The sequence below is a fragment of the Ictidomys tridecemlineatus genome, chromosome 12, assembly GCF_052094955.1.
Source record: "Ictidomys tridecemlineatus isolate mIctTri1 chromosome 12, mIctTri1.hap1, whole genome shotgun sequence".
Taxonomy (NCBI): domain Eukaryota; kingdom Metazoa; phylum Chordata; class Mammalia; order Rodentia; family Sciuridae; genus Ictidomys; species Ictidomys tridecemlineatus.
Genome location: NC_135488.1, coordinates 24,535,416 through 24,549,660, shown reverse-complemented (window position 1 = coordinate 24,549,660; position 14,245 = coordinate 24,535,416). Strand labels below are relative to the sequence as shown.

At 31.8% G+C, this 14,245-nt stretch overlaps 1 protein-coding gene across 1 annotated transcript; it reads left to right on the top strand.

Annotated features, from left to right (window-relative positions):
* The first annotated feature begins 687 nt into the window (after nucleotides 1-687).
* On the top strand, nucleotides 688-13,516 carry LOC144368929 (uncharacterized). Its single transcript, XM_078027888.1, has 4 exons — nucleotides 688-711; nucleotides 2,102-2,228; nucleotides 8,233-8,311; nucleotides 10,473-13,516. Exons 1-4 carry the CDS (start codon nucleotides 688-690, stop codon nucleotides 12,409-12,411), a joined length of 2,169 nt encoding a protein of 722 aa, XP_077884014.1. The 3' UTR covers nucleotides 12,412-13,516.
* Nucleotides 13,517-14,245: the final 729 nt, after the last annotated feature.

The window sequence follows — 14,245 nt, the reverse complement described above, 5'->3', positions numbered from 1 at the left end:
CTTTAGGATAAATGTGGCCTCTTTAGTTAATAGCTGACACTGAATTTTCATCTCTATACCAGGATCCACTCTTGTGACAGGGGTGGCTTCACTTACATCATGAGTGTTGTAGAATTGATTTTTATTTAAATTATTATTTGTTTTCCATTAATTTGTATTCATATTTTTTAACTAAAACTAATATTTGGATTTCTTTTCATTAAATATTTAGAATTATTCTTGCAATTAAATCTAAGATGTTATCCTATCAATGCATATATATCATAATCATGGAATTTACTTCCAATTTATGTCATTTAAAAATCATTTTGTATTGATACAAGTTCCATGTAGCTTCATGTTCTTATACAAAAAGACCCAGATAATAATCTCATCAGAGAGTTCTAGTGCATTCTTTGGTATCTTATTTAGAAGCACTGGGTTCTGCTACACTCTCTTTTATGGGTTTTCAAATTTTTATTTTTAGCACTTTTGGGAAACAGATGAAGTATTCTTTCTAGAATTTCTAAAGAATATTTTATCACCATTCCTGTGAAATGCATTGTAGTATTTTCATGAAAATGTATTGTTGATTATTGATTTTCTAAATTGAGACTTCAGCCATTACTCAAAATTATTCCAAGTCCTTTCTAGAAGCTTCAGAAGAACACTCTTGAGTATATTATTTCCATCAGTAATATACATAATATGGACAAAGATCCTGTTTTTCTGGTATGTCTTTATTCAAAACCTCAAAGAGTAAGAGAATTTGAATGTGGTGTGTGGTCTAGTGGAAATTTGGGGGATTTAGAGTCACAGGCATAGTTGATTCTGAATTCTACCTAGTCTGCTTAATAGCTGTGGATACTTGAACACATTTATTTTCTTCAAATCATTATATAAGCTTCATGTATAAAATAGGGTAGTATACTATAGAGTGCATGATATAAGCAATTATTTCTTCTTTTCTGTACTTATAAACTAGGTATTGTGTTTTTCATCTTGACCTGTTAAAATGCAGAATCTGTTTTCAAGTCCAAGATCTAATATTTCTTTCCTTTCTTTTCTTTCCTCCCTATCTCCTTCATTCTTTCTTTTCTTTTTTTCCTTCTTCCTTTTCTCCTTCCTTCCTTTCTTCCTTCTTTTCTTTCTTCCTTTCTTCCTTCCTTTCTTCCTTCCTTTTTCTTTCTTTTTTTTTTGTGGGGGTATGGAGTACTAGAAATTGACCTCAGCAGCACAAGGCTACGTAGCCACATCCCCAGCCCTATTTTGTATTTTATTTTATTTATATTATCCCATTTTAATCTCACGAGAACTCCACGGGAACAAGCAGCAGGAACACCCTAATCCCAGCAATAATCTTCAACTTCCAACTTCCCTAAAACCCATTATCTTAAACTGGCAATGCCTTAAACTCAAGGAGCCGATTACTTCCTCAAACCTGATCAGCTCTAAACCCGGATCTGCCTAGGTCCTTGAGCAAGGTCACCTCATTAAAGCATGCATGCAATGTTCCATCAAATGTCCTCTAAGCAGCATGGGGTACGCTTGGCAAGGAAATTTCGATGCGTCATTCCTACTTGGTAATGGCCCTCAGCAGACTGTTGAAAGTTTTGGTGTGTCTTTAATGATCTCTTATGTCTTCAACACGCTAAGGTGACCACTGTTGTATAAGTATAGTTATTACTTATGTTTTTTCTATGTATGTTTCAAGTATCATTGCTTTGTTTGTTGTGCTTCTTTTGAATATTCAATAACTAATTGCAACTATTATTTATCCTTTGAAATTATGTTGGATTTTCTCCACTTTTTTGCTTCAGTGTTTTGCTTCTCATGCACTGCTCCCTGGGTTTCATTATACCAAATTTATCCACCAATTTTACTGCTTATAACAAATTATTGGCACTGGGGTTATAGCTCAGTTGGTAGAGTGCTTCCATTTTATGCACAAGGCCCTGGGTTCAATCCCCAGCACCATAAAAAAAGTATCTTATTGAACGGTTGACATCACTACCATATGTGAAAACCTTCTCTTTTAACTCATTAAAATTTTTGTGAAGTTAAATACTTTGTCATGAATCATATGGTTTATGTGATGTGTATTTATTCATTTTTACTTCAGGAACCATTGACATTAAGGGATGTGGTCATTGATTTTTCAGAAGAGGAATGGAAATGCCTGGACCCTTCTCAGAAGACTTTATATGGAGATGTGATGTTAGAGATCTGTAGACACCTACTCTTTATTGGTGAGCCTAAATTTTATTCAGAACTTCTAATTCAAAACCAATATTTAATTTTTTAACTGTATAGTGTATCTTATGCCAGCTTCTATTTTGCATGAAAACGTTTTAGTTTCTTGTTTTTTAGGACAAAGATTGGGCATTTGTTTTTGTAGAAAAGAAAGTGTTAAATATTTTTCTTTATCTTTAACATCATTTCTAATTAGTGCTCACAATGTAGAGAATAAAAATGGTTTCAAAGTATTTTAGTGTTTTTGTCCGAAAAAATGATTTGGAAAATAATTGTGTAGAATCTTAAGGGTATTTTCTCTTTATTTTTTTCTATGGAGGAAAATATTAAAAAGCCTTCTGTAGTTATGAAGAAAATAACAAAATGTGACATACTCCATTTTCCATCAAAAACATCTTGCTCTCTGTAAGTTATCCTTGGTCACCTTTCCTTCCCCCAAAGAAATAACCTTGAAATTTTAAGAGAAAATTGACAGCAGACATATATCAAAGTGGGTAGAAATTAATGAAGCAAAGAGTACACATAAGAGGTTCAAATGTCAAAGAGGAATTCACATTTAAAAATGTTAATTGATAAGCTAAAATCTGACACAAAAATTAATTTTTTCAAGCCTAGGTTTATTTCTGTTGCAATAATTAAAGAGCATTGCATGCTCTGTGTTTATCATGCATATGAATTATTTAAGCTCTTTTTTGTTCTCCAGTGATCTCCCTACATTCAAATACACAAAGCATTGTTTAAAAAAAAAAGATTCAAGAGGCAGGAAAGGTGGGATAATGGCAAGAAGGCCAAGCTGCCTCATATCAATAGGTTAATTTAATTCATTGGCATCACTACTACATATTGTTCATTTTATTACTAGGCAGGTTACCAACTTAGCAACATTATGAACCTTATTTCTCAGTTATATACTAAGTTGTAATGTGCAATGTTAGGAGTTTTGTGTAGCTCTCAAGAAAGTCCATTGTATAAACCTACTGTTATGTAGACAGTTTTAGGCTCAGTGAAACATTGTGCTTATCTATAAAGAGAGTTCTTTTATTCTCAGGTGTTGTGTGCCAGAGATCATATTTGAGGCTGATAACACTCTGGTGAAGAGCATTTTCAAGCAGGGAATTGACATAGCAGCTTGACATTGCACATGTATTTTATTATTATTTTTCTGACATGTAATAAATAGCAGCATTTCATAATACCTGCTCCTAATGGTTATGTAAGTATAGCTGATCAATGTGGTTTAAAGAAGAATTTTCAGAGCCGGGGCTGTAGTTTACTGGCAGAGGGCTTTCCTCACATGTGTGCGGTACTGTGTTTGATGATTAGGACTACATAAAAATAAACAGATATAATAAATGCATTCTGTCCACCTATCACTACAAAAAAAAGTAAAAAGAAATATTTCTATTGTAATACAATTATCCAGAATTTTTTGGGTTACATTTTTCTAATTCTTTTGGTTTTTTTTTTTTTGTTTTTTTTGAGTTTCACTCTATAGAGAACTTTAGTATTGTTCATTAGGTTTTTTCACATCCGTGATATTGTTTTTATTTCTATATCTATATGTTATAATTGAACAGAAATTATGATGATTTATCACTTTAGGTAAACATTAGTTGAAGTTAAACTGCACGTGAACCGTGTTCCAATTTTCAATCAAGTTTTCTATGATTTTTTTTACATGTATAAATATTAACCCTTTTTATATATGATTTTATATAGTACATTGTTTATACTCAGTTCTTGTTCTTAATTATATAATGTATTTAAGTTTATATATTTATACATACACACACACACACACACACACACACACACACACAGTGGATTGAACTCTTATAATACTGAGCTACATCATCATGCCCTTTTGACTTTCAGTTTACAATAGACTCTTGTTAACTGGCTGAAGCTTAAATTCTATTTCCATGCCTCAGCCTTTCTTCCAAATTGCTAGAATTAATGGCATATTCATTATCTCTCTATATATGAATCTGTTCTTTTGTCTAGGAGTAAGACTTTAGTATTTTAAAGGTATCATAAAGATGTTTCCAATTCTGTTTATCTTTTATGTATTTGTCAAATTTTTAATTTTGATAAAAACTGTACACTGTATAACTTTTCTGAACTTACTCTCCTACATATTTTGAATTTACTGCTCAGTAGTGTTCAAATAAATTGTTTTGTAAGATTTTTTTTTTCTAGAATGTGTGTGTCACATAAAAAGTATGTTTTTTTTTCCTCCAAACAAGTGATCCTTTGTCTCACCTTTTCATCCCTGATGCCATTCTTTTTGGTTTCTATATTTGGCTACAGTAGATCTCTCTCATACATAGAGTTACCTGGTATTTTTTTTTAATTGGTATTACTATTTCACTTAATATACTATCTTAAAAGTTGATTATTATAAATATTATACAATTTCTTATCTTTGTAAAATTTTAAAAGTTTTCATATTTTATTCCAAATTGCCTACATGTAGTCATGTAAAATGTAATTTGATTGGTTTGCCACATTGGTCTCTATTGAATGTTGTTTTAATGAGAGTAGATCTGTAAATATATTTTTATTTGACCATCAAGTTGAGGGCTAATTGATGTGAAGTTAGTTTTATTACTCATGTCTTCTTCATTTAACCTCAAGTTAAAATGCTGTATTAAATATTGTAACTTTTATTGTATTTATATAGGGAAGCATTTTTTTATTTTAATATTTGTAGTTATGTATGTACACAGAATATTCCATATAATTGTTTAAATAACTTATTTTGTACATGCAAAAATAATATTGATTTTTTGATTGGTATTACATGGACTTCATAGATTTCTTTGGGTGCTTTAGGCTTTTTTTCTGTATCAGAAGTGTTTACCCTCTGAGCCACATCTACACCCCTTTTTTGGGAAGGGTACTGGGGATTGACCTTAGGGGCACTTGCCCACTGAGCTACATCCCATGCCCCATTTTGTATTTTATTTAGAAACATGGTCTCCTTCAGTTGCTTACCACCTTGTTTTGATGAGGCTGGATTTGAGCTCACAATCCTGCTGTCTCAGACTCCCAAGCTTCTTGAATTAAAAGTGTGTATTATCATGCCTGGCTGGCAGCTGTTTTATATATAATTTTGTTACATTGTCTAGATAAGTTGCTTAGGGCCTTGCTTAATTGCTGAATTTGGTTTTAAACTCATATTCATAAATTTTAAATATCACTTTTGCTTTTGATTTCTGTGTTTTTATGTTATGTTAGAATGCAACTTCAATATTGTAATTGTTTTGTGCGTTTAACCTGATTTCTTTGGAATAATATTCCAGAGACTACAGAGAATATTGCCTCTGTAAACCAAAATGGTTTTTAATGTTATTTGAAGGGTTTTTTTTTATTCCTTGGGTAATAATGCAATTCTATTTTTTATTCTTTGCATTAATTGGGGATTAATGTCTCCTATTATTATGTTTTTGATTTCTATGATGTTGAATTTTGTCTTTTCTTTCTGTAGATGAAAATCATTATTTGAGTTATATATATATTCCATATGATTGTATTCTAAGGATTTGGCATATTTATTTTTATATAATATTCTACTTTGTCTCTTATTTATATAAATATTATCAACAATTTTGAAAGTAATATTTGTTTTATCCTTTTGTTTTTAATCTTCTTGTGACCTTATATCTAAAAAGAATTTTTGTAGATTTAAATCTGACATAGTTAACATATTTTTAAGTTTAATCTTTTTGGTCATATTGTGTTTTGATTAGTTTTTTTTTCCAAATTGTTTATTGATATTGAAATTAGTGATGAGGAAAAACTTCTATAGTTTTAAAGTTTTGTTGATTTCTTATATTTTTTCTCTACTATTAAAATATGCCTTAATGCATAGCTCATACATTTTTATGGTGATAATTTACTTTTTTCTATTTTTTTATCCTTGATGTTTATTTTGTCATTACTTTGTAATTATTTAAGTGCCTAAAAACAGTAGAATAAATTGGAAATTACATTCTTTTATTCTTAAATGAATATACAACCAGTGTAACTCCACATAATTTATCACCAAAAGAATAGATTTTTATAGTTTGTGAATGTATGATATATGAAGATACATTCTACTGTCATGTATAACTAAAGGAAAATTAAAGAAAAAAATAAAGTACTTAGTTTGCACTACATTTTAATCTGAATTTATTGATTTTCTAAAACAATCAGTTTTTTTTACATGTGTTGCCATGAGTTGTAATTGATGTCACACCTGCTTTTCTAATTTATACTAATTAGCAAATATTTATGATAATTTTTATGCTTTAGTTTTCCACATTCTATTGTAGAATGAAATGTTTTACATACAACAATGAAAGTGTAATAAAATATGTATTTGTATATATTTTTCTTTTCCACAAGAGCTTTCAAATTTTATATGATTTCTGTTGTGCAGAATATTTTATTGCAAATATTCCACTGATTATTTCTCTTACAGCTGGTGAAGAAGTAAAGCTATTTTTGAATATTTTCATATCTTTAAAGATGTATTTTTCATAAAGTTCAAAATAATGGTATTGGTAGATAAAGTATTGTAGGTTCATATTTTCTTTTTCTTTCAACATACATACTTGTATATCCCAATTCCTTTCTGGACGTCTTCTGCAAAGAAATCAACTGTTAATCATAAAAGAATATCTTTGTAAATAAAATTTCTCTTTTTATATCTTTTGATGTCAATTATTTTTGAAGAGTTTTAAAAGTTGATTATAAATTTATTAACTTTTTTCATTTATTTATTTATTTATTTATTTATTTATTTATTTATTTATTTAGAATTCAACTCAGAGGCACTCAACCATTGAGTTACAACACCATCAGTATTGTGTATTTTACTTAGAGACAGGTTCTCACTGAGGTGCTTAGTGCTTCATCATTCCTGAGTCTTTGAACTCCTGATCCTCCTGTCTCAGCCTCCCAAGATGGTGGGGTTAAAGTTATGCATGATTGTGTTGAACACTACCTGTATCTTTTAATTAATTTTAGCATTTGATATATTTTATTTCTCAAATTTTTAATTCATGAGACTGTGTTTGGGGAGGAGTGGGGGGGTTGGGAATCAAGCCCAGCCTTTTTCATGTGAGTCAAGCAATCTACCATCTAAAATGTATCCCCAGCCTGAGACATTTTTAAATGAATATTTCTAGTATATAATTTCTACTTTTTCTGTTCCTATTTTCTGAATTTCTTTTCAATTTTTTACATTTTTTGTTTAGTTTAATAAATATCGTTCAAGAGGTTATTGGGCATTGCTTAGATAATTAACAACATCAAATTTCCAACTCTCAACTTTTGGTTTGTTTGAGTAGATTATACTCTTTATTGTGTGAGCTATTATTTTCATTGAGATTTTTCTATTTAAAATATGTTAAACTAAATCATCATAGTCATTTTGGAAAATATTTGGAAGTCACAATGTAAACAAAAACAGGTCATGTGCAATGATATATAAATGTAATTCCATATAATTGGGAATCTACGGCAGTGGAATGCCAGGTTGAAATAAATTTTAGCATTGTTGTAATAAACTGTCTCAAAAAAAGTATAAACATTGAAAGGTCTATGAATGTAGTTTAGTGATAGAATATCACTGTGTTTAATCCTAAAAAATTCTTCCCAAAAAGATAAAAAGAAAAAAAAACTAAATAAGAGATTTATTTTCTGCAACATTTGAGTCACAGGTGGAGTTCAAATATGTTGAAGTAAAGGGCTGTGATTGTGATATCACTCAGTTTGAATGTTGTCCTCATCTGTGGTGCTACAAATTCTTTAAAGATGATTTTCAAAGTTCTCTCAGCTTTTGTCAGCATATTATAGTAAATTCTATATATTTCTTGAGTAATAATCGCTTTAAATTATCCTGTTCTGGGGCTATTCCCCTCCCCCACCTTGATAAGTTTTTATATATTTTCAGAGTCTATTCCCCATAGTGTTACAAGTGGAATAACTTGCTATTTTAATTTATTTCAGGTATGACTTCTAATCCAAACCAAGAATTTTCAGAAGAAGAAGAAATAAAATATTTTTTGCAAAACTTGATAAAGAGCAGGTATGGATACCAAGAGAGTTATATACTTAATTTTGAACAAGAAATATAAATTAAAAAAGAGGAAAGTTCAGAAAATTTTTAATAAAGAGAAAAAAATAATGAAAATTATTTATACACAAAATTACAAATTAATCAGGTTACATTATTAGAAACATTTCAGAAGACTGACTCCTCAACTTGTGGCAGCCACTTTTTGTTTGGTTCAAATTTTTAAGTATATTATTGTAATTTTAAAATATTTTGTATAAAACCACTATAATGCACAGTATTTTCAAATGCAAAATCATGTATCAACCTACAAATACATTCAATGTTTACAGGCCATTATAAAGATGAGTTTTTAAAATACTTTCAGGAAAATAAAGACTCAACCAGTTTTGGAAGCTTTAGAAATAAAACTAGAATAGAAATGGGCATTTTAGTGAAAAAAATCTAAACAGTAATAAAATGCTTATTAATCAGTTATGCTTTAACTTTTAATAATGTCTATGTGATTGCACATTAGATAAAAGTCTACAGATCACTAATACAAAATTGCAATATTCTAATGTGTTTTATGAAGTTATAACAAGGTGATTTTCTACACAATATAGACAAATTGTCTCATCATTTTAGTATTTTTACTTAGAGACAAGAAAAATATTCAGATTAAGGAGAAATGGAAATGATGTAATAAGCCTCACTAGGACTTTCTGTTGAGAAGAACTATTGATTAATTAAATATGTTTAAGGTGTAAGTATTGTAGGCATTGCTTTTTAAATTTATAATTTTAATTCAACTTGAAGTAGTCTTTGTGTAGTTAACTATCTGTTTATGACTCACAAGTTATCATAATCACTCCATGTCATGAGACCTCAAGCATTCCACCTGAGTCACTTCCTTCTTGGAAAGTGATGAGCCACCTGAAAAAAAAAATGAATATCTGAAATAAATAATAAAGTAGTATGACACAGGGCCATAACTTATGATAAAAGAGGTAAAGCACCTTATAGACTCTCTAGACCACATAGGATCTAAAGAAAGATGACTAGATAATTTTTCCACTCTTTATTTAAGGGAGTGTACATCAAAGGTAGAAATAAAATTTCAACAGTAAAATTCTTTCTTTAGACATGTAGATTTGCATTCTGGCAAATCTCACCCACCTCTGTGATGCTGTGGCTATGTGGCTCTAATGGATGATACCATCTCCAGTGCCATGCTGAATTTAGAAAAAACTAGGTAGTATATAACATGTATTGGATAGTCTCAAACTAGCTGGATTTCAACTGTGAGTTCCCAGATACCAGTCTTTCTCTCCTAATGAATTCCATGCTTTTTAAAAAAAAATTTCATGCAGAGTTTATAGATATCGTTCAGTAGATCCATCTGACATGCATTGCTTCATCTTTCATATCAACAAAGATTTTGACCTGACTCCAAGTGAATACCCAAAATATCTATGCATTCTGTGGTTGTGGATGCAATGAGAAAAACTTTCCAAGTATAAGAACCAGAGACTTCCTGGATCCTATACATGTCCCCAGTGAACTAAATCTCAGGTCTTAGCACTACTCATCTGTGCATCTCAAGGAATATGTTTTCAACAAATCCAAAGTATTTTCTAACTGATTTCAGTGAGCTAGTTACATAGAAAGAATTTTAACAACATCCTCAGTGATATATATTTTTGCTGGAAAATTGAGCAGCCCAGCTCAGATGCAGTTTGGTCTTTGGCTTAATGGAAATGCTCTGGCACATAAGCGTCATGTTTATGTTCCAGTGCCTGCAGGATTCCCCGCAAATTAAAACCAAACAATAGTGTGTTTGAGGCAAGTTGGAACTGTAGGGATATGGGTCATTTGCTAAGCTGGAAAGAGACAACAACACATATGGCAGCCATATTTGAGGACTCATGTGTGCTTTTAAATATAATTGCACAGCATTTTGTAATTATACCCTTCCTTTAAACGATACAAAATTTTCTATGTAATCAATTTCATTCTTTAGTTAGTAAGTGGAATAATTTGAAATGCACCATTTTGTAAATATCCACAAATATTTCTGTTCAGGACCTGGAGACAATCTCTACCCCAAGTAATTAGTGGTATATTAGATTTTGTGTAAAACAATGTAAATTCTGTGAAAGTCATTAAAATTTCACTCTTTTTTAAATCCTAGAAAACACCCATGTGATCAGTTAAAAGAGCTTTACAATGATAAAAGTGAAAAAGTTTTTAATCTATGCCCCAAATTTATTTATCCAAGCTTTCATAATCAAGAGACAAATTACAGATATAAGGTATTTGAAAGCATTTTTAATACAACTAAAAGAATTCCTGAACTCCAGAGAATTAATTTTGGTGGGAAGCCCTACAAGTTTAAAAAATATGTAAAAGCATTTAAAGATCCCTCAATTGTTTATAAGAGCAGTGATAAATCCTCCATAAGTAAAGAATGTGAAAAATACTTTACTCAAATTCCATCCATTACTAAAAACCATAGGCTTTACAATGAAGATATACCCTACGAATTGAAGAAATGTGAAAATGTCTTTAAGTGTTGCTCAAACATCTTTAAACACTACAGTAATCATACTGGAGAGAAAATCGGGAAATGTTTTAATCAAAAATCACACCTTACTGAACACCAGAAAATTTATACTGGAGAAAAGCCATACAAATGTACAGAATGTGCCAAAGCTTTTAATCGAAAATCACAACTTACTGAACACCAGAGACTTCATACTGGAGAAATGTCATACAAATGTAATGAATGTGGCAAGGCTTTTAATCGAAAATCGTGCCTTACTCTACACCAGAGAATTCATACTGGAGAAAAGCCATACAAATGTACAGAATGTGGCAAAGCTTTTATTCGAAAACCATGCCTTACTCAACACCAGAGAATTCATACTGGAGAAAAGCCATACAAATGTAAAGAATGTTGCAAAGCTTTTAATTATAGAGTAAGCCTTACTCAACACCAGAGAATTCATACTGGAGAAAAACCATACAAATGTACAGAATGTGGCAAAGCTTTTAATCGAAAACCACGCCTTACTCAACACCAGAGAATTCATACTGGAGAAAAGCCATACAAATGTAAAGAATGTGGCAAAGCTTTTAATTCAAAATATCACCTTAGTGAACACCAGAGAATCCATACTGGAGAAATGCCATACAAATGTAAAGAGTGTGGCAAGGCTTTTAATCGAAAATCATGCTTTACTCAACACCAGAGAATTCATACTGGAGAAAAGCCATACAAATGTACAGAATGTGGCAAAGATTTTAATCTAAAATCAGGCCTTACTCAACACCAGAGAATTCATACTGGAGAAAAGCCATACAAATGTGCAGAATGTGGCAAAGCTTTTAATTATAGACTAAGCCTTACTCAACACCAGAGAATCCATACTGGAGAAAAGCCATACAAATGTACAGGATGTGGCAAAGCTTTTAATTATAGACCAAGCTTTACTCAACACCAGAGAATCCATACTGGAGAAAAGCCATACAAATGTACAGAATGTGGCAAAGCTTTTAATTCAAAATCTCACCTTAGTGAACACCAGAGAATCCATACTGGAGAAATGCCATACAAATGTAAAGAATGTGGCAAAGCTTTTAATTATAGAGTAAGCCTTAGTCAACACCAGAGAATTCATACTGGAGAAAAGCCATACAAATGTACAGAATGTGGCAAAGCTTTTAATTATAGACCAAGCTTTACTCAACACCAGAGAATCCATACTGGGGAAAAGCCATACAAATGTACAGAATGTGGCAAAGCTTTTAATTCAAAATCTCACCTTAGGGAACACCAGAGAATCCATACTGGAGAAAAGCCATACAAATGTACAGAATGTGGCAAAGCTTTTAATTATAGAGTAAGCCTTAGTCAACACCAGAGAATTCATACTGGAGAAAAGCCATACAAATGTACAGAATGTGGCAAAGCTTTTAATCGAAAATCTCACCTTAGTGATCACCAGAGAATCCATACTGGAGTAATGCCATACAAATGTAAAGAATGTGGCAAAGCTTTTAATTATAGACTAAGCCTTACTCTACACCAGAGAATTCATACTCTAGAAAAGCCATACAAATGTAAATAATGTGGCAAGGCTTTTATTCAAAAATCACATCTTACTGGACACCAGAAAATTCATACTGGAAAAACCATACAAATGTAAAGAATGTGGCAAAGCTTTTAATAAAAGATTATACCTAATTCAACACCAGAGAATTCATACTGGGGAGACACCATACAAATATCAATAATGTCGCAAAGCTTCTCATTGAAAGTCACTCCTTAGTCAACACCAGAGACTTCATATAAAAGAAAAGCCATACAAATGAAAAGAATGTGGCAAAGTTTTTAACCAAAGATCATACATTATTTGACACCAGAGAATTAATACTGGAGAAAAGCCATACTATTGTAAAGAATATGGCAAAGCTCTTTATCAAAGATCACACATTTATCAACACCAGAGAATTCATACTGGGGAGAAACCATACAAATGCAAAGAATGTGGCAAAGCTATTTTACTAGGAAAAGTATTATTATTCACCAAATATTCATACTGGATAAGAGCCATGTCAATGTTAAGAATGTGGCAAAGATTTAAGTGTGCTTCCAGAGTTAACAAGAAATAGGTCATTCATACTTGAGAAAATTTTCCAAATCTATAGACTGTAAAAGTCATTTGTTGTAAGATCACACCTCATTGGTCACCAGAAATGTCATACTGGAAAGAAAACTTACAATTGTCCAGAGATAGCTCTGCAGTGCTCACTCCATTAAACCCCAACCCTTGCCCAACTGGCCATTACACAGGAGCCCATGAAAGTGGGCATGCAGCATGGTTGTATCCTTGGCCCTCTTTCCTTCTGTGGAGCTCACCAGGTTCACTTGTCCTTTCATCAGTTTCTCTGTTTTAATTGATTAAATTCAAATCATATTTTTTTTCCAAAGCTATCTCTGTACTTAAAGGCCTCTTGTGTCAAACTGACATATTAATAAAACCATCTTATGCCTGAAGTCTATGATAACATCAATATTTTTCCCATAAACTCAGATGGACAGCATTTTTCTTTGTCAATGTCTTATTTATTTTATTTTGGGGGTATACTGAAGATTTAATTCAGGGGCACTCAAACACTAAGCCACATCCTAGCCCTGGTTTGTATTTATTTATAGGCACAATTTCACTGAGTTGTTAAGGCCTCACTTTTAGTACTCAGGCTTGGTTTGAACTAGTGGTTCTATTGCCTCAGCCTCCTGTGCTGCTTGGATGACAAGCATGCAAGTCAATGTCTTTTGCTCTGAGGTTAGTTAAATTTTACTCAGGATTTTATGGGCATAAAAAGCATGAAAAAGATATTTTTGTCACCCTTCAGACATCATTGTGGGTGTGAATTCTCACACTGAATAGACAGCAGGAGGCCTGTCTATGACCCTGAAAGCCCTGAGACTCCATCCATGACTTTAAGCCCCTGATCCTCCAGAGAGTTTGCACATATGAGAAAAAAGCATACTACCATTTCCCACCTGGAAACATACTATAGCAGTTAGTAGCAGACCCGGGGTAGCACTGTGTGTCTTTGTACCAATGTGTGGCTCTGCTTGCATATATCTGACATCTGTTTTTGAGAACATTGAGCCAGTTCCTGATGAAACATAGTTGCCCTTTTTTCTCTTAAAAGAAAACCACAAACCTGCACACTTTTTAAATCAATGATTGTGTTATATTTGAAAAAAAAAATAAGAATTGTTAAAAATGGTGTCAATGAAAAGCCAGTAACCTCCTGCCAGTAACACTTACAGGGGTACAGTTGTTTCACCCATGAAAAATGTCTGTCCCAAGCCACATTGTGAAAGCTCAGATAGTTACATCTTTCCCAGAATCCATCCTCGGCTCCTCAAGGTGCTTGTTTCCAGGGAAC

What these genes read in the sequence shown, in the direction of transcription:
- LOC144368929 (XM_078027888.1), top strand. Translation starts at nt 688, where the DNA reads ATGGACAAAGATCCTGTTTTTCTG. An exon ending in ACAAAGATCCTGTTTTTCTG is followed by an intron (nt 712 to 2,101) that starts GTATGTCTTTAT and finishes TTTTTACTTCAG; the next exon opens with GAACCATTGACATTAAGGGA. An exon ending in CAAAACTTGATAAAGAGCAG is followed by an intron (nt 8,312 to 10,472) that starts GTATGGATACCA and finishes TTTAAATCCTAG; the next exon opens with AAAACACCCATGTGATCAGT.